Source organism: Labrus mixtus, chromosome 15 (assembly GCF_963584025.1).
Source record: "Labrus mixtus chromosome 15, fLabMix1.1, whole genome shotgun sequence".
In the NCBI taxonomy this organism is placed as follows: domain Eukaryota; kingdom Metazoa; phylum Chordata; class Actinopteri; order Labriformes; family Labridae; genus Labrus; species Labrus mixtus.
The window spans coordinates 19253091-19272980 of record NC_083626.1 but is presented as its reverse complement, the minus strand read 5'-3'; the positions used below and the strand labels follow the sequence as shown (position 1 = coordinate 19272980).

Genomic DNA, 19890 nt, shown 5'->3' with positions numbered 1-19890 from the left:
TATTTCTATGATAAATATGAACTCATATTGATTTGACATAGGCTATATAAAGTATTTAATATTCTGTTATAGGCTGTTTATCATTTTAAAGTAATCAAAGATTAGAAAGTATTTTAAAGTACTACTGCTCATGCTGCATACATGTGCAATTTGTAACTGTTCTAAGATACATATTAATACCATAATTAATTGTTATTAAATATTTGGATGAAATTGTAACATTCATGCCAAAATAGCTTTCTGAATTTAATGAATTATTATTATCATCATAATTTCAATTAATGGCATATAACTCGGTACAACAAAATGTAACTAAATAATCTGTGTATTTTTATTATTATGTAACAGCCATTATTCCGATTTTAAAGCTTACACGTGGCCAACTGCCTCTCTTACATTGCCAGTTTAGGGAAAGGCCCTGCACGATTATCATACTGTACATGCTGTTGGCTTTAGGGTGAAAGAGCAGAACGGTGCATTATGGGAATTGAAGTCGACCAAGAGGCGATATGGCGGAGGTTTCCAAAAGAAGAAATCTGAGAAGCCTACGAGTTCCATGATGCCTCAGCGTCGACTGTACCCTCCCCACCTGATTGTCAATAGAGAGAGTGGCAATGTCTGCCGTAAGCAGGGAAGAAAGGCTTTCAAAGATGGAGAACGAAGAGAAAACTTCTTCTGTGTCAAACAGGTAAACATTTTGTCGCTATGCTGTCACCGCTGTTATTTAAAAACATTTTTGAGATTTTATTTTTTACGATTTTTGCAGTCAGTGGGGTAAGCTGTAAGCATCTTTGAGGAGCTGTCATACTGTGTGCCTTCATGGGAACAGTCACTGCACACCTTGTACAAAAGTAACATGTCGCGGTTATGACAGCCAGGAGGTTACCGTGTAATAAGTAGCTTACTACGGATGCCATATAAATTGGCCTACTTTTAGCCAGTCGCCATGTTCACTCTTTCACTTGGTTGTAACAATTTCTTGGTAACACGAGGTACCAGTATTATACAGTCATCCGCCCGTACCAAGAAAACATTTGAATACACGTATTTAAAACCCAATAAAACAGTGAAATACGCGAATAGCCAGAGAAAAGCAAGCAAAGCAGCAGGAGACGAGAGTTCAATCACCATAAGAGGAGAGAAGCATGGCATGCTGTGCTGTGGTGGGTGACTCACGTTTAAGTGCGAATTTGTCTGCCCTTCTCTTAGGGGAAATACAATGCGACAGGCAAGAATGATACCTAGTTGTGACTAATGCTGAGGCTGATTATACACACAGATATCCCAATTGTTGACCCAATTTCCTGTTAACTCGCTCTCTATGTAAACGCCTACAGTAAAGCATGCAGTAAACCCAACCTTAACTTAAACACCCCACTGAGCCACAGGAGGGCGCTACTGCACTGCTGTGCTCACTGAGGGTTTGCTCCCTTATGATAGAAATTCCTGTTTCTGTTGCTGTATACTCGCGTGGTTACTTTTAAAATGACAAAAGCATTGTAAACATTAATAAAGCTGCCAGAAAAGAGACATATTCTATGAGCTAACCTAGAAAACACGTTTGGAAGTATATTTTTATGATTTAAAATGAGCAGAAACTTGTAAACACAACTTCACACAAAGTGTGCCCTTGAAAGAAGACATTACATTTGAACATTTAAAGCTTTGTTTATATAACATTAGCTTCAGATTTACTGTACTGAATTGAATATTGTACAAGTGTTCAGACCTATACTGTATATTAAAAGAAAAATCTGCCAAGCAATTTTGAGTATTTCACAGTATTTCATATTGAAGTGTGCATATATGTGACTACATTACACTTTTACATTTTTTATGCAGATCTTTTTTTTGTACACATGAACTGTGTTTGGAGCACCCTATCTCTCCTGGATCCCAAAATATTGAAAATACTAGCAGCGTTTATTATGATTTGTTCATAGGGCACACCTGCTTACTATCAATTTTGACGCCAGGCTTGTTAATATTATACTGCCGTTGAAAAGTTGATTGATTGAGCTTCCCTACAGGTGTTCTAGTTTTTTCTACACTCCCTGTATAGATATCTACTTACATAACTGTGTCCTCGTTTCTGAAATAGATTAGAACAAGCGTTTGGAATTTGAGTCATGTTGCCATATTTTATACCTCTTTGAAATATTAACTCTGACATCCAATTGCTTTAATGAATAAATGCTGACACAACATTGGTCCTGCTGAATTGACAGTATAAGTAAGTTTAACTTTAGCTCTGGCCTGTAACCCTTCTGTGCTTCTCTGTAGCCATAGCGAGATCCCTGAGTGTTTGAAATGGCATCCAGTTCAGCCTTCTTTTTCCGATGTGGCTTTCTTGCTTTGCAGCTGTCGTCTTTAAAGTAACGGCGTCAGTCCCAAAAACAACATTGAAGATTATAGGAAAAACTGAATCCCCTTGTGAGGTTTAACCAGGAAGTAAACAGTAATTATGGCTTGTCAAATCCACGATCCAAATATTTGAAAAACACTTTGAGTGTTAGTTTAATGTGTATCCAGTAGCTTCTGTAAGCAGTGCGGCTTTTTTAAGCTGTGAGCTGCTCGGCTCTTCGGTTTGTTTTTTACTGAGCTTGAAAACAATTAGTCTGCCTGCAACCTATGATCTCTGAGAATAATGATTTTGTTTGTCTGTGCAAGTGGTGGCCCGGGAGGACTTTGCATTTGTGTGTGTTTTGTGTGTTGTACATGTGTGCATTGCCTTGGGCTGCTCCTCAGACTGTCAGCTGACAGAGCAGTGGAGGTAGTGTTGAGTTTCATCATGCTGTTTACTCCCCGCTCTACGCTGTGAGGGAAGTTAGGGAGGGGACATCGCTGTGGGTGTTTGTGTGTATGTTTGTGTGACGTCTCCAAACTCTGGTGTAAGGCACATAGAGACGGAGTGAATCCCTGCCGTTCCCTGCTCCCCCGGTTCCCCCTCTCTTTTAGCGCCACGATACAGCCTGAAAGTGTCTCTGTTGTGTATTGGTACACTTGCGTCAACATCAGAGCTTTTTATTCATTTTTTCCATTCTTCTTTTAATTTTAATTCCCCCCCCCCCCCCCCCCCCCCCAATTTGTTCCCTGGTGTCTCTGTCATTCTCCCTCTTTCTCCTCCAGCCTCATATTGCAGCACTGACTGTCAAAAACAGATGACCCTAGCTTGGCATGTGTGTGTGTGTGTATGTGTGTGTACCACGAGTGGGAACGTCTGGCTCTAACCTGCTGCTATTAATATCACCTAATGAACATAATCTGGAGGGTCGGTTATCCTCTTACATTTGTTGGTTGAGCGGCTGAGGGGAGGAGTGGAAAGCAGGGGAAAGAGGAGGGAAAAGCTGTGCTGTAGTTTTCACACTGAGTGTGCTCTCTCTGACAAGCTGCAGTGACTTGACTTCTCTCGCTCTCTCTCTCTCTCTTTATTTCTCCCTGAATGGAAGAATAGAAAGCTAAGCAGCTGTTTAAAGTTTTGTTTCTCATCTAAGCCGGGCCCCTCTATATTACCCATCACCTATCTGTCCCTCTCTCTTGCTATGTTGTACCAGAGGGCAGTGCTATAAAGTACCTTATTGAGCTAGAGTGTGTATATATCCTCAGTATTCCTATTGGTAGTAATATAGATTTAAAAGCCACACAGTGGAAACCTCCCATTTATATTCCTCTCCGGTCATGAACTCTCTACCGTCTTACTCAGGAGCTAGAATCTCTGGATGTTGGAATCTAAGATCTGATGGCAGGTAAGTGCATCATATTTATTTATTAACTACTATCCAAATATTTTCTTATTTCATTTTAAGGATAAACTAACAATTGAAGTACTGGAGTTGAAGTTGTCCAACTGTTTCTCTCACAAATGTGGATAAACAGAAGCAACAGCTCTGGTGTGTAGATCTCTGGGGTGTAGTGTTCACGTTTATGTTGACATACTTTGAGAACGTTGCTTACTAGTGGATCTGTTGCTTACTGGATTTGTTGTGAACAGGTTTATGTTTTTCTGTTGGCATTGATATTGTGTTAATACGATTCACAAATTGTAATGAAGTTGGTTAAGTTTCATTGTTCACTGTTCAATTCAATACTTACAAAAACAAATATACGCTGATGCAACTTTGTCTTCTTCTTGTCATCGATTCTGACAGACTTGAGTAATGGCTGAGACCCCTCCTATATAAGTTTTTTTTAAGTTCAGGACTAAGGAGAAAAACACTGATTGCTAACATATTGCTAGCTCTGAGTTTTATCATACTTTCCGCTAGCACCACACTGTTTCTGCTTGTTGTTTTCTCATGATTATTTACCTCAAACCAGTTTGTTCCTTCAGGAGGCTTTGTGATTACAGTGTCAGTTTAGTGCATGACTTGATTACTTGCTGATACCTGTTGTTAAGCCATTTACGGCAGTGTATTGGAGACAGATATCGATAGTGGTTCAGTAGTTTGGTTGATACTGGAAGAAATACTCCTACAAATTCAGATATACGGCTTGCATCAGATTTGCCAACCCGAAACCTTAAGTGCACCATTAAGTTGTTGGCATGTTCTGTAGATTTTTCAAATTACTGCCATTGTGCATGTGTGTAGAGAGTCTTCACAGTCACGTCTTAGGTATGCAGCACTGTGATCTATCGACAACCTCTCCCTATTTTTGCATTCATAGAAGACTCTGTTAAATGTGAAGGAGCAGTGAATACTGACTGTAACCTCTGAACGAGGGAATGATTCAGCACAGTCAACCAGGCTAATCTTTTATAGCACCCTAGTTTGGTTTTAACTGATAACCCAGCTTAAGTGTGCTCTGCCTCATGCATGTTTCTCTGAATTTGTGTTTGGAGGCTCCTTTGCTCCATCGAAGCTCTGGTGACCCTTTAGCGATAAGATAAATCTTTGCTCTCTCTTGTTTGCTTCACCTCTGTCCTCTTGACGTTGTACCTGTGGAGGTATATGACCTATAAAAAAAAAAGATGTGCAAGCCGAGCATTGACTGAGTAACACAGGAAGAAAGACAGAGGGACTTCTAGGACTCTCATACAGCCGACACTAGCATCATGGCATCAGGGTTTTTGCAGACCTCACTGGGTGACGTGTGGATGTCTCAAATAATGAAGTAAGGTGTTTATAGCAACTGTTACCTGGGCAACTTGTTCCTTAGAGATACATGGCTGCATATGTTCAGGTAATCATTCCTGGTGATATTCCTTCTTCTTTTACACCAGTGACTGAAATGTGATTGCTTTACTGGCCCTGTCTCAGTAGATTTTTTTCTTCAGTCTATAATAATTTGTTTTGTATAGACAGTCATTTTTTCTTCAGATCTACTGGTTGTTTGTTTTTTGGGAGGGTTTGCATTGTCGCTGGTTCCCTTAGCGATGGGTTAGACCAGTTCTTTGTACCATTGTCTTCTGATCTGAATCTCAAGTAGCAACAACAACCATTGACTGAAGGATTGTTCTCATTTTGCTTCACTTTTGTTTTGTAATGTCACAAAATAAAAGTTCCTGTGAATGTGGTCCCTTGGATTGTTATCGCGTTGTGCAGTAAAATGACCAGCATGTTGAGTCATAAGAGCCTCATACCTGCTTATGAAGAGCTTGTTGCCATTTGTCACCCGCGATGTTATTATCTAATTGTCCATTGATCAGTCATGATCCTTAAAACATTGTGTACATGTGAGTAAGTTGCAGAACTGATCAGAGGCCTGCAGTCAAATATGGTAGCTGAGTCAACGGATTCACCCCACCCAGTTAACACAATGTGCTCTGGCCTTTGGTACCTTCTGAAAATGTGAAGACTAAACATTAACCCATGTCAAGAGAGTTAACAGTGGCACAGTGTTGTTTACTGTCTGATAACGTGGCTACAACTGGTCAGGGGTGTGGTGGTTCTATCAAGAAGTTATGCACACATATACCGCAAAGTGAAAACAACTCAGCTTTTGTTTAATTAGATTAGTTAGAAACTGGATAGACTAATATGTTCAATATTATTTTTGCTGATTCAAAATGTTCTACCCAACTAAATATCTTACATCTTAGTATTTCTATGTGCAATGGCCCACTGGCAGATTCAGGCTTGAGATACTATGCTATCTGTAACACATTCACTGGACTTGTAAAATCAATAAGTCGTTTTGTTTCGTCTCACTGAAACATACTGGCCTGTTTTAGACGGATTACTATTTTAAATTGTGACTTCAGAAAAACATTGTCCTTTTTCCTCCTTTAACAATCAAGAGGATTTTAAAGTTGCCCCTCTACTTTGTAACTTAGAGCTAAAAATGATTCCCTAACATATTCTGTATACTTGACAATACATCAGCAGCATGCCAGGCTTTGCTTACATCTGTAACCTGTAAGACACGAGGGGACTGTCACTCAATATTAAGTAAATAATATTTAGAGGTGATAGTGCTTTCAGAGAGAAAATCACAGTTTCTCCAGCGTGATTCATGTCAGACAAAGTTCAGTGTATTGAGCACAGTCTTAACTAAATGTAAAATATCTGCACAGGACTGTGTTCATTATGATAAATGAGTGAGAGTTAGGAAGCTGTTGCGTGTCTGTTTATTTTTTTTTAGACTTGTGTAAATCCTGGTTTGCTTCTTTGGGATGCACAGAGTCAGACTCAGACTGGATGTAGGCTGCATCCCAATCACAGGTTGGAAACAGTGTAGAAACGTGAAAATACAATCCTGCTCTGCTGAAGTAAAACGAGTGCACATCAATTCCATAAATACAGTATTTTGTGCCTTTCTTTTGGGGTTGGGTGAGGTTGCATTGTGGTGGTGGGCAACCATCCCAAATGAGTGGTTGGGGAAACACTGATAAAATAGTTCATTTAAAGTGTGCTTTCTTGTTTTTCTTTTGTCGTTCGCTCTTCAGTGGAGGCGGTGAGGGATCGCTGGACCGGCTCCTCCCCACGGTAAGCACAGGTCTGTCACCCAGGAAAAGGACCACTAGCCAGTGTAAGTCCGAGCCGCCTCTCCTCCGCACCTCCAAACGAACCATCTACACCGCCGGCCGCCCACCTTGGTACAACGAACATGGAACACAGTCGAAAGAGGCCTTTGTCATTGGTAGGAATCCTAAAGACATTTATGCCAAAATGTAACAAAGATGTTGTTCTCTTTCTTTCTACACTGTTGTACAGTATCCCATAGTAACTCACGTCATGCATCACAATATTTAACACTTGGTGTCAATACATCTTTGAAAGCTGGATTTCTCAAAACTGAAGGAAAAAAAACACCCTAGACTTAAAGTAGATTCTAGAAGAGTCTTGAGGCAAAACTCAAAACCATCAACTTTTTATTTTAATTATGAGTTCATACTTATTAAGGTTAACTTGTTCAAAAAGCGTTACTCTTGTTACTTAACAGGTATATTGATTTGTATAGGAAACAATGTTCTATAACACCCTGTACAAGAAGATAAATGGGCGGCAGTAGCTCAGTCTGTAGGAGACTTGGGTTGGGAACCAGAGGGTTGCCATTTCAAGTCCTGGTGCGGACCAGAAATATGGAAGTTGGTCTGGTAGCTGGAGAGGTGCCAGGTCACTTCTCGAGTACTGCAGAGTTTAAAACTCAGGGATTAATAAAGTGTCTAAAAAAAAAAGAAGCCCTTTTCAGAAATAAGTACCCACTGTATTTACCGCTAATGGATATTGACAAGCTCATCCAGTGTGATTATTGACATCTAAACTGAGTCAGAAGTAGCTCTGCTTCACAGAGAAGTGTTCCACGTAGAAGTTGAATTTCTTCGAATTAAACTGAATATCGTGTCAGGTAATGGTCTTACTAGAGGTTGGCAAAAAAAAAAAAATGTATGTAAAAATCAAGATTCTTCTCTTCTAAGATTTAAAATTGATTCATAATTTCCAATTTTTTTTTTTTTTTTTTTTTTTTTTTTTTTTTGGCTAATCCGTCACTCCCTGCTAAATCCTAAGGCTAGCTCTTTAACTCAGTAGAATGCCAAAAGAGCTACAAGAAATTCAGCCAGTCTCACAGATGACTGAAGTAGATCCTGAAGAATGTACGAATAAAAAATAGACTTTGAGTCATGAATCATGAATCGAAAATCGATTCTGAATTGAAATCGTGACCCCAAGAATCGAAAATTGAATCAAATCGTGAGACAACCAAAGATTCCCAGCCCTAGATCTTACCTTTATGTTCATGAGAATCTGATCTCTGTTTCTACCTGCCACTATACATGCAAATAATAGCCTAAAGCAACCTCAACATTCAGTTGACAGGGGGCCAGGCATTAATGTGTTCCCACAAAGCAAAGGCATTTTAATATAACATTTTTAATCAAAAACATGCAAAAACTTGTTCCCATGTTTGTGTGTCAGGTCTGTGTGGCGGCAGCGCTTCAGGAAAGACGACAGTGGCGAGGAAAATTATTGAAGCTCTAGATGTTCCGTGGGTGGTACTACTCTCGATGGACTCTTTTTACAAGGTATGCATGTGTGTTCACTACCTGTGTTGTGTATTGATGGTGTGTGTGTGTGTGTGTGTGTGTGTGTGTGTGTGTGTGTGTGTGTGTGTGTGTGTGTGTGTGTGTGTGTGTGTGTGTGTGTGTGTGTGTGTGTGTGTGTGTGTGTGTGTGTGTGTGTATTTGCATGCAGCCACACAGCAGTTTGCATGTTTTAGTATGAGATACTTGTTCTTTATACCATCAAATGGAGGTTTGCTGAGTCATGACATGTTTGTGCATGTCTTTGCATCAGTCCTGGTGCTTTTAGGTCCTATTGATTAAACTTGTTATCAGACGAGTCCAAGAAATGTTCATGTTGTATCTTTGCCAGCCCCTCAGTGGCCTGAAGAGAGGGTAAGGAAGAGTGAGACTGAGTGCAGGAGACAGAGTGAAAGGGAGAAAATAGGATTACTCTCACGTCCTGGAGGGGAAATGAGGATAAAGTGAGGAGTGACTGGAGAGAAAGGAGACGGAAAGGATAAAATACTAGAATGCGGATGAGTCAAAAGAGAGACACTGTGGAGAGCAAATTGAAGAGAGAAAGAAGAAGTAGTGGTGGAGAGCAATAAAGCAAGAGCCATAATTCTTGTCCCTCCACCCACTCTCTGGTTATGTAATCCTGTCACAATCTGACAGCAGCGGTTCAGACTCTGCAGAGTGGGAGGGATTTACCAGTGGCCACTGGTACTGTAGCCCTCAGCACTGTGATACCCGAGGTTGGCATCCAAAATGTTTCCTCTTGAATTTTTGCCTTTTTGAATTCATATCTACTTTTTTCTCTGTGAGGGGTTTCCTCATGTTTTCTCACAGCCTCCAGAGAGCCTGTAACACCAGTTGATCATAACAAATGCTAAATAATTTCACTTGAGAAGGGGGGTGTTGCTTGCTGCTCTGAAACTGCCAAAAGCCAGATCTGGGGTTTTAATGCTAAGCTACCCTGAGGGCAACACACACATACACACACATTCTTAGCACCTGGTACAGACGTCACAGTAGCGCAACATGTTCTCTAATTTTAGGTCCCATTCATTTCAGTGCTCTTGAACAGTGAGCTGTGTCCAAGGTTTTTTTTTTAAAAGGCTTATGTAAATTATGTGAAAAACGATATCTTAATATGCTAATTTTAATTTGTGTGTAAACAAAAGCCAGGAACTGGAATTTAGAGGAAACATTTTTGACCAGAATCACATTTTTTTATTCTTGCAAACCTTTGTTGTTGTGACAGATTTCCTGTGGAATAATTCCAGCATGTGTAATTGTCAGGTCCTGTCCTCTGAAGAGCAGACTCTGGCTGCCAGTAACGACTACAACTTCGACCACCCTGATGCCTTTGACTTTGATTTGCTGACACACACCCTGCGCAAACTCAAACAGGGCAAGAGTGTGAAGATCCCTGTGTATGATTTTACAACCCATGGCAGACAGAAGGAGTGGGTAAGAAAAAAAACACAAACTCATGCACTATGAAGCATCAGTCAGCTGTGAATTTACCAAATATAATCTCAGTTTCTCGATTACCTAAGAGGGTTTTAATCCTCCACATTGCACTCCAGATGGTGACTGAAAAAGTACAACTGTGTTATATTTGTACTTGTTTTTATACTTAAAGTCCATTATGTTTTACCACTGCTGGGGGAGTACTGGATTCTGATTGGTTGTAGGGTGCAAGTGAATCCACCAAAACAAGCAGCCACCAAATATCTCTGTGAAACTTTCTGTTAGGCGATCCTGACTTATGTGCTGACTACAAAGTGTCTGCCTGTATTTGTTTACAATTTATGCAACTGGTCAACAAGCTTTCGTGTTGTCAGGAGAACGAGGGAAATTGATATTTCAGAAAAGGAAACATTTGATGGCTGGGATTCACCTCGTGAGAGAAACTGAAACACTTTAGTTATTTACAACCGTAGTCCTCCAGGTCTCACCTGAACTCCACAGGAAAGAGACCTTAGCTGCAAAAACATATGTGATCTTCTGACGTCCCATGTGCTATCAAATGTGCTACTTAGACTGCACCTGTTCATGAAAAGATTCATTTGGAGGTCTGGGAAATGACATGGCTGGTTAGCAAGCTAGTATTGTTACTAGACATACTTTCAAATTATATTATTTGACTTTTATTTCAGCTGTACTCATGTTGTTGACTTTGAATCTTGCTAGCACACCACAGTGTGCTTGGTAGCTAAGCTAAGTCATTCATTGAGCTGAGTGGACTTGAAATATCTCTTATTGCTAAGACTTCATAGATCGTATCTATTTATTAGAGTAGGGGGGATAAGGGAAACAGATTTAAGAAGGGATTATGGTATAAGCGGGATGATGCCCTCATCAGGGATTCTCCCTTACTTAATGAGACATTCTCTTATCAATGTGAAGCTGTGATTTATTATGATGACTGTAATACATCATACTCACTGATTGTGCATGTGCTGTGTATCTACATTGTGCTGTAATCCTTAATGCATGTGTGTCCTCCACAGAAAATCGTGTATGGAGCCAGCGTTATCATCTTTGAGGGAATCATGGCCTTCACAGATAAAAAGCTTCTGCAGGTAGGCAGGTTTATTGTCTTCCCACGTGAACAGCTGGTCAGTGGAAGGTGCTGGTGTCAGATTTTTTTTTATCTGTGCATGGGATAAACCTGCATACTGTTTTTTGTTTTTAATACATTCACTCCCACAAAACAGACTCTGAAACTGTAAAAACAGTTTTGTAAAAATAAGCTCATAAAGTGTTAAAATGTTCAATCAACTACAAACAGTAAACACATTGAAAACACTTTTTTGGACCTGATAAGTCTGCCATCAATATCTGCTCATATGACCAGTGTTTCCCACACATAGACATTACCTGGGCGGGCTGCCCAATTATATTTCCGACTTGTTTTAATTAAATTCATTCATTTATTCATAAACATTTCTGCGTGCATGCGAGAGCGAGGGAGAGAGTGCAGGCAGGCGCGATGTATACGGCTCTGTGCATCATAAAAAAAACGTACCTCTCGACTACTGCGTGTAGAAAAAACACAGCACATAAAAACTGCTGTAAGTATTAAGCGCGTAGCTGCAGCTACTTTTCCCTACTCCTCTCTCTGCTGTCATGGCTGTGAGCATCACGGGGCACGCTGAGCTACAACAACGTACACTGTGCACAAACGTGCACACACACAAACACACACACACTGGAGCGCCAGCCACCACGTGCATCTTTTTACTTTTAGTGCAACAGCACACAGTTGAGCCGTGATCCATGCGGACAGAGTCGGGACAATACGTTCACTCTCAGCGTGTCTGCAGCTAACTAAACGATAGCAACGTCATCTCACAGCCTGCTGTAGTCTGTGAACTTCTCCGCTCAGATTAAAGCAGATTAAAGTTGTTTGTTTCAAAAATTAAATGAATTTAGAGGGAAAAACATGTTTGATATAGATACAAACGTAACATTAAAATATACCCGAAGATAAGAGTAAAAAAAAAAGTATGAATCCCCTTGCCTTTAGATCAATGCCACATGCTTTCCCACAGGATCACAATATCAACAAAAGAGCTCAGATGAACATACTGGTGAAAAATAACATAGTGGCTTGCTATGCTTACAGTCTATGGCAGTGCACTGATTGCAGGGAATAATTGTCCCCACCCACTCGCACTCGCTTGAAGTGAATTCTCCCTATTTGATCCTGCTGCAGTCTCACATCACCTCACTCAGTCTTTATGAGGAAATTAAAACTATTGAACTGGCAGGAGAAACTCTGGATAAAGACTGAGTGAAAAAATGTGGTTGTTTGTGTGCATCATGCAACATGCAGCTCTCCCCGAAAACTTCAGGAGTTTTGTGCAAGAGTAAACAAAGCTGTATTTTACTAATGAATGCGAACGTAGCTGCAACTTAGTCAATCTAAAACATACGTATGACATACTCCGTCTGAACGCATTCCAGTGGTAGTGAGGGTGTGGCTGAAGAACATAATAGATTTATTTAGAGTCACTATACATTTGCAGCTGTAATATGATCATTTATTTAAAAAGGAAATAGAGGTTCAGCAGATTAAACTTCCTTGCCAGGCTTCATTTTTGCTTTTACAGAATAACTCATTTTAGACACTTTTTGTTGTTGTTGAGTATTTAAAAAAAAAATTTAAAATGATTTTTAGCACATAAATCTTTGACTTTGATAACAAAAGTCTGGACATAATTTGTATGTCAAGCTGTGTGTTGAAGAATTTGACCAAAGACAAAACGAAGAAGCTAGAAATAGAATCCAGAGGGTATAATTAGCTCCTCTTCTGTGGGAATGCATGCTCTGAAGGTTTCATCTTCTGCTAAAGTTTTCTTCTCTGTTTCTATTTCTCCCGTCAGTTGCTGGACATGAAAATATTTGTGGACACTGACTCTGACATCCGACTGGTGCGGCGCTTGAGGAGGGACATCACCGACAGGGGCAGAGACATCGAGGGTGTCATCAAACAGTACAACAAGTTTGTGAAGCCAGCGTTTGAGCAGTACATCGAGCCCACCATGCGCCTGGCTGATATTGTGGTGCCACGTGGTGCGTGCACATTCCATACACACATGTTTATACACGGACTGATTCAGCATTACATAAGGAGTAATATGATACTACTGGTGTCAATTTTGAAGAAGCTGAATGAGAAGTGATCTTACTTGAGTTTAACTGCTATCAAACTGAATCATTTTATGTTTTTCAATCACTGAAACTCCAAAATAAGCATCATGTTCCTTTGTGTTTTGTTGTCCCGTCAGGTGGTGGAAATATGGTGGCCATAGATTTGATTGTTCAGCATGTCCACAGTCAGCTGGAGGAGGTAAGAGAGGGTGCACTTGAAAAGGTAGCTATATAACCACACTCACTCACAGGAAATGCGTCACTCCGGTTTAATTGATGCGGAGACATGCATACACATTTGACCTTTATAGCCCTTAGTTCATCCCACCAGCTCATGAGAGCTCAATATTTGTTGGTTTTCTGAACATGTATCCGACTGTTAAAGCTGACAGTACATCAAGTAACAACTCTCGGATAATCTGCATTAAGAAAGCCCAGTAATTAAAAGCTCCATCACTCCCTCTAGTGGATTTCAAAGGCACTGCACTGATTTAAGGGAAGGGAGAATTTGCATGATTGCCCTGAGTTTCTTCAGTAGTCTGGAAGAGAAAATTAGAAAGAAATACATCATTTTGTGAAATTCTGTAAGCAGTTAGAAACTTCAACTAGAAAAGTACAGTTTTTTTTCCCCTGTGGGTTGGTCATAAGGACAGCAACTACTAAGTCTTAATCTTTTGCTTTCTGCATCTTCATAGGGTCTCAATTCATAGAATATAGCAGTATGTTTAATCAAAAAAACGTTGAATCTGAAGCCATAGCACTGTATTATTATTTTTTCTTAGTTTTTTTTTGCTTATTGTCCTACAAGTCAAACATTAGGTAAAGGATACGTATGATATATGTAGCTCAGTTTGGTCCTCAGTAGTTTAGAGGAACAGTTATTTAACAGAGCTAACCGCTGGTTGATATTCAGCCATTCCACTCTAAGTTCAACATATCATTTAGATTTATATGGTTAAGTTTCAATTGTATCGTTAATCACATAACTTTATTAGAGAGAGACAATTAATAAACAATCATGTGGCGTTGATGGTACAGTCCAAAAATCTATTTTCTTCATGGCGTGTTCTGCGCCTCTCCAGATTAAACCTTTCAATTCTAAACCAGTTTGCCCTTCGAATATTTATTGTGCAACATGCACCTATTGACTTTAAATGCACTTTTTTTGCTGGTGGGGAGCACGTTTTGCTACAGTGCAGTTTGCTTTGTTTCCTCAGCGCTACACACACACACACACATACACATAACCCACATTCACTGCTGATGGACTGCTCTCTCACTCTCTCCCCCCCCCCCCCACTCCCCACCACCCCAAATCCCCCCGGGGCTCACAGCGCGAGCTCAGCGTCAGGTAGAGTTGCCTTTATCCTGTCTGTCATTCTCTCCTTGCCATCTGTTCAGTTTCCCCCCAACCACTTCAGCTTCTTACTGGGAGAGAGAGGAAAGGAGGCCAGGATAACCAACCTCCACCTTCCTCTCATCTGCTGGCTGCCATGGCACATCACCAGGCGCGCTGTTGTTTCTGTAGAGCAAATATGCCTAATTAGTGATCAGTCCTAAGAGAGTGAGACTGTGCCAAAATACTGCAAAGACCCCACACCAGCACATCATTTACTACAAAGTGCATTCTTAAATGAAATGTGACGCTACGATCAAAAGTTTGGGTTTGGTGTGGTGCAGCCAGCATTTAAAGTAAAAGCGTTGGTTTTCCTTCTCTCTACCGTTTAGAGGAATGACAACTCACACTCTTCCTTCCTTCTGTGTCTAAAAATACACCAATGAGTCGAGTCACTGACCCCTCCTTTCAACAAGAATTAGAGAATGGATGACTGTAACAGAAAGTGAGAGAGAGGAAGCTCTTGCTTCAGCAATTGATGCCGATCATATACCTCAGCCACAGAGAAAGTTTCCAATACCATACTACAAAGCACTGACTTTTTCCATTGAATGTCGGCCACAGTGTCTGAGAGAGAGCGAGAGGAAGTGAGCTCGGTGTCTGTCTTTAGACACAGGATGTGCTGGGGCCTGTGAGCTTGAAATACCAACCTGTACCGTTCTACACACTGAAAGAGTGACAGCCACAGGATAGCTTGTGCACCACCCACGCAAACACGCAATGGGTGCACATGCTCAGATATCGAAATCTGTTTTAAAATTGTCTTTTATTTTCCCCGAGCATCTGCAAAAGATCTTTTGTAGCACAGCTTGTTGCTGTGAATCCTCTCTGAATCATGAAATAAACACTTAGCAGTAGCCAGGAAATATCTTACACTTAAATAGCAGTTTACCTTGGTGGTAAGCATTTCTGAGGCATCCTCTTGTCTCAGCTGTCACACTTTTTGCTGTGTTTTATATTCCCTTCATCCACCTGATGTTATGTCTTTTTTTTCCGTTTCTTTCCTCTTATTTGTTGTTCTTCGTCTTTCTGTGTCCCCCTCTGTTGTGATTCTTGTTTCGTGTCGTCCCCCCCAAAAAAATCTCCCCCATAGAGGAAACTTCGCTGGGATATGTGAGCAGATTTGCTATGATTTTTCTTTCTTATTGCATCGTGCTTATTTGTATCTCAGTGATGGAGTGGATACTAGAAGCAGAGTAGTAGTATGACTGCCTCACTGAGTATTTGCAGCAGTGTGTCGGCTCTTTTAGAACCCTGGTGAGACTGAGGTTCACTAGAGAAACCGACCTCATGTGTGGAGTCCTGCAGAATAGTTACAATAGTAGAGACCTGTCATGGAAAAGAATCATCAAACCTTTTTTTATTTATACACGTAAAAGTTACACTTACCTATTTAAAGAAAAGGTCTAACATCTTTTCCATCATCATGGTCTCTGGGCTGCTGTAATTCTTAACTGACAAACTCCAAACTGCCACTGTGTGCTTGGCATTTGTGTGTCTGCCCTTTCTCACTTACTACCTCTGTGAGCTTTTCCTTAACTGCTACTAAATAAAACTGAGTTGTGATTTATGTTTTGTTCTGCTTGTACTGACCCGTGTGTGTGTGTGTGTGTGTGTGTGTGTGTGCGTGTGCGTGTGTCTGTTTTCTGACTATGCACACGGTACACTTTGTACACCTGTGTAGAGAAATGTTAATCACGCTTTTATTTGTGTGTGTTGTACTCATGCGTCCGCCGATCTCTCTCTCTCACCCTGCATCGACCCCTGCTCTGCTATTTGTTGCCATGGTTACAGGGCAGCCTTGGCCTCTGCACACCAGGCCCAGCCTCTCCCCCAGACCCTCAGCGTTCTGGAGAGCACGCCCCAGGTCCGGGGCATGCACACTATCATCAGGTAAAAAAAAAGCTAGTGAACTCGATCTGTTATTTCAACATCTACATCTTCTTTCATTTCATAAACATCATTAACATCCTTTTTTTCTTATCACCGTATTTAGAAACAAAGAAACCAGCCGTGATGAGTTCATCTTCTACTCCAAGAGGTTGATGCGTTTGTTGATCGAGCGGGCGCTCTCCTTCCTCCCCTCACAGGTGCCAAACACTGGAACACTTGTTTAATTTATTCACAGCACTGTGTGGAGGCTATGTCATCCTCTGTATTAAGTAGAACTTTGATTCTGACCCATTTCTACCTGAGTGTAGATAAAGATGTGTAGAACAGATAAAAGTGTGACATGTCCGATGGATAGATGGAAGCTCACAAGACCCGTTAACAAAGTGAGACACAGTATGTTGAGATAAAGATCAACGGAAAAAGAGCACGTTCTTGTAATTGTTTATAACAAAAAGTGAAAATCAGATACGAGCACAGTCATTGGCCTGCAGCAAGAAGATGGAAACAAAGTCACCACAGTGGAAAGTTTCCATACTATTACCAGATTCAGGTGACACAAAGTGAGACCGACACTTCTAAATTCACTGTAGCTGCACACCAACTAATTTCATCACTTCTGTAGCACCCTGTGATCAGCATCATACTCACACTGTTGTGTATTTTAATATTATCTCAGGTCCACAGAGTCCAGACCCCCCAGGGAGAGGATTATGAAGGCAGGACTTTCCACGGGAAGAGTGTGAGTGAACTCTGTTTGCTTCCTGCAGTCTTCTTGACTTGCTTCTTTTTCAATTTCTAGACAATTCAGAGGAATTTTGTCTCCAACCAAACGGGTGTACTTAACCTCTGTCTCTTCATTTTTTCCTTAGATTACAGGGGTGTCCATCCTTCGAGCCGGGGAGACCATGGAGCCGGCTCTCAGGGCCGTGTGCAAAGATGTCCGCATTGGCAAGATCCTCATCCAGACCAACCAGGACACGGGAGAACCAGAGGTGCCAACAAATATTTTTGCTTTTTTTTTCACAAATGAATACTTCAAAAATTTATCATTATGGGTTTATTTATGTCATGTGTCATGTTCCTGTCGTGTGGTCTTTGATGGTACCGATCTGGTACTCACCCACATCCTGTCTCTAAACGTTTTCAGCTTCATTACCTGCGTCTGCCAAAAGACATCAGTGAGGATCACGTGATTCTGATGGACTGCACTGTGTCAACTGGAGCTGCTGCCATGATGGCAGTTCGAGTCCTACTGGTGGGTGCTTCCCCAAAAGTCACAAGTCCACATTGCCAAAAGGTGATCACACCTATTTACATTGCCTTGTTGTCTTTTTCAGGACCATGACGTTCAGGAGGACAAGATCCTGCTGGTGTCTCTACTCATGGCAGAAATGGGGGTCCATTCTGTAGCCTACGCATTCCCACAAGTCAAAATCATCACCACAGCTGTGGATAAGAAGGTCAACGATCTCTTCCACATCATACCAGGAATAGGTGAGCAGTGGTTTAACGTGGACGAGTGTGTGACAACATTTTGACTATGAGATATCTTGTTTATTGCTGGATGGTGTCAGCTGTGATTTTCTTCTTTTTTTTTTGTTCATTTTAACTGATGTTGCCACATGTTTTATATCCTTGTAGGAAACTTTGGGGATCGATACTTTGGAACAGATGCACCTCCTGACTGGAGCGATGAAGAGATGGATGAGCCCAGTTACTGATTGGATTTTCTGGAACTGCATTGACTTCTTGAAAGATTGAGGGCTACTGCTCCTCAGAGGACAATATGAAGGAAAACTTTCTGCCTCTGCTGAGACGTAACGTGTGTTCTTCAGTCAAAAATGATGCCAAAAAGAAACGGAAGTTCACAATGCTAATGTACAGTCACTTTGCTGAATTTTAAATTCTATAATTTTGTAAAAAAATTCTGTTGTTGAAAGTTGGGTTATAAGTGAAATATTTTTATATGTACAGTGTCTATCCAAATGTTTTAAGGTTTTAATTTTCTTAAAATCTCTGTATTGCAGTTTAAAGTTAGTTTTATTTTAATATATATATATACATCACGCCTTAAGCCGTGCACTGCGGCCGACACAACTGAATGTGAATTTGCACATGCGGCTAAAGAAAAAGAAAAAACACCCTTTAACTTTATTTCCTACCACATACGTACCTTCCCCACAACTTTGACAAAAGTTAAATCAGAACACGAACCCATGTAGTCAACTTTCATCGCCATGAGCACTTTCTGAAGGACCATTCAATCGGAAAATGTGTAGGTGTATCTGTCTTTTTTTTTCTTTTTTTTTTAGCTCTCTGGTTCACCCTTTTCTTTCTCAGTTGATGCTGACCTAACCAGTTGAAATGAGAGTTAAAAGCCGTTTTTCATTATACAGCTTTAAGTATGCTCTTGTGGTATGCAGCATGTCCTTCATTTACATATTTTAGCTATGGAGAGATCTGACCAGTCAGCAGGCGAGTCAGACATCTTTTTACTGCTCTGAAAAATGGGTCAATGCGTTTAACCAACGCAACACAGACAATGTCAGTCTCACACACTCTGGTTTTCATGTTATTTTTTGTTTTTATTTTTAAGGGTTGAAGATGCATATGATTAGTGCCTGTTCATGTTCATATCAGAATGAAAATGATATGTCTGCTATAGACGGTGCCTTTTTGATATTGACTTGTATAACATCCTATAAAGAGACAGCTGTCCGGGGTGCCGGTGCTCTAGTGGTTATGTCCATTGTGCAGAGGCTGTAGTCCTCGTCGCAGCGGCCTTGGGTTCCAAACAGACCTCTGCCCTTTGCTGCATGTCATCCCCCACTCTCTCCTCCCAACACTTCGTGTTTCACTTCAGCTCTCCTTTCTAATGGAGGCAAAAATGGCCCAAAGAATATATGAACAAAAAACTAAAAGACACAGCTCTCCAGTATTTGGTGGCACACCACTCCACCGCATCCACATGGTTATTTGAACAAATTCATTTAGACATCAGAAAGTGAAGGTTTCTGTATACATTGTATTGTGTGATCATATTGTACTGTAATGACTTTTGATTTAAGTATTATTAAGGGTGTTCCCTTCACAAGTTCTCAACTATTCTCATTTTTGAAATGGTATTTAAACATTCAAAAAATAAAAATTCAATTTCATTTGTTTTGGAAAGAATCAGAGATGCACAACATGAAGGGAAATACATGAAATAACATATAGTAACTCTGCATCGTGTGGTGTTACTACTGTAGGTTCACCTTTACCTTTCCATTCAGTCACCTGCTGCTGTACAGTTTGTGCTTACAGCTGAATACAACTGTGAGTGAGTCATTCTGGACTAAAAGTTCATCCATTGTGTTTGCAGCCTGCAAGCTGCTTTGACTTACTCTCTTCTGCCGCATGTTTTTTTATATACATATTTAATTAAAGTGCAATACAGCATTTGATTGGCTCTTAGTGTATTATTTTTCTTTTATGTGAATTATGTTTCTCA

The 19890-nt window shown here is 40.6% G+C and overlaps 1 protein-coding gene across 6 annotated transcripts; it reads left to right on the top strand.

The window, feature by feature from the left end:
- The first annotated feature begins 554 nt into the window (after positions 1–554).
- Positions 555–19840, top strand: uckl1b (uridine-cytidine kinase 1-like 1b). Of its 6 annotated transcripts, none has more exons than XM_061057171.1 (15): positions 555–688; positions 6887–7080; positions 8358–8464; positions 9746–9916; positions 10963–11034; positions 12841–13030; positions 13246–13307; positions 15598–15617; positions 16299–16397; positions 16501–16594; positions 17074–17136; positions 17267–17389; positions 17545–17652; positions 17735–17891; positions 18039–19840. In XM_061057171.1, exons 1-15 carry the CDS (start codon positions 615–617, stop codon positions 18116–18118), a joined length of 1614 nt encoding a protein of 537 aa, XP_060913154.1. In that variant the 5' UTR covers positions 555–614; the 3' UTR covers positions 18119–19840. The 6 variants fall into 6 exon arrangements, with proteins under 6 accessions (XP_060913154.1, XP_060913155.1, XP_060913156.1 ...); XM_061057172.1 differs by lacking the exon at positions 15598–15617 and adding an exon at positions 14443–14459; XM_061057173.1 differs by lacking the exon at positions 555–688 and adding an exon at positions 3357–3746.
- Positions 19841–19890: the final 50 nt, after the last annotated feature.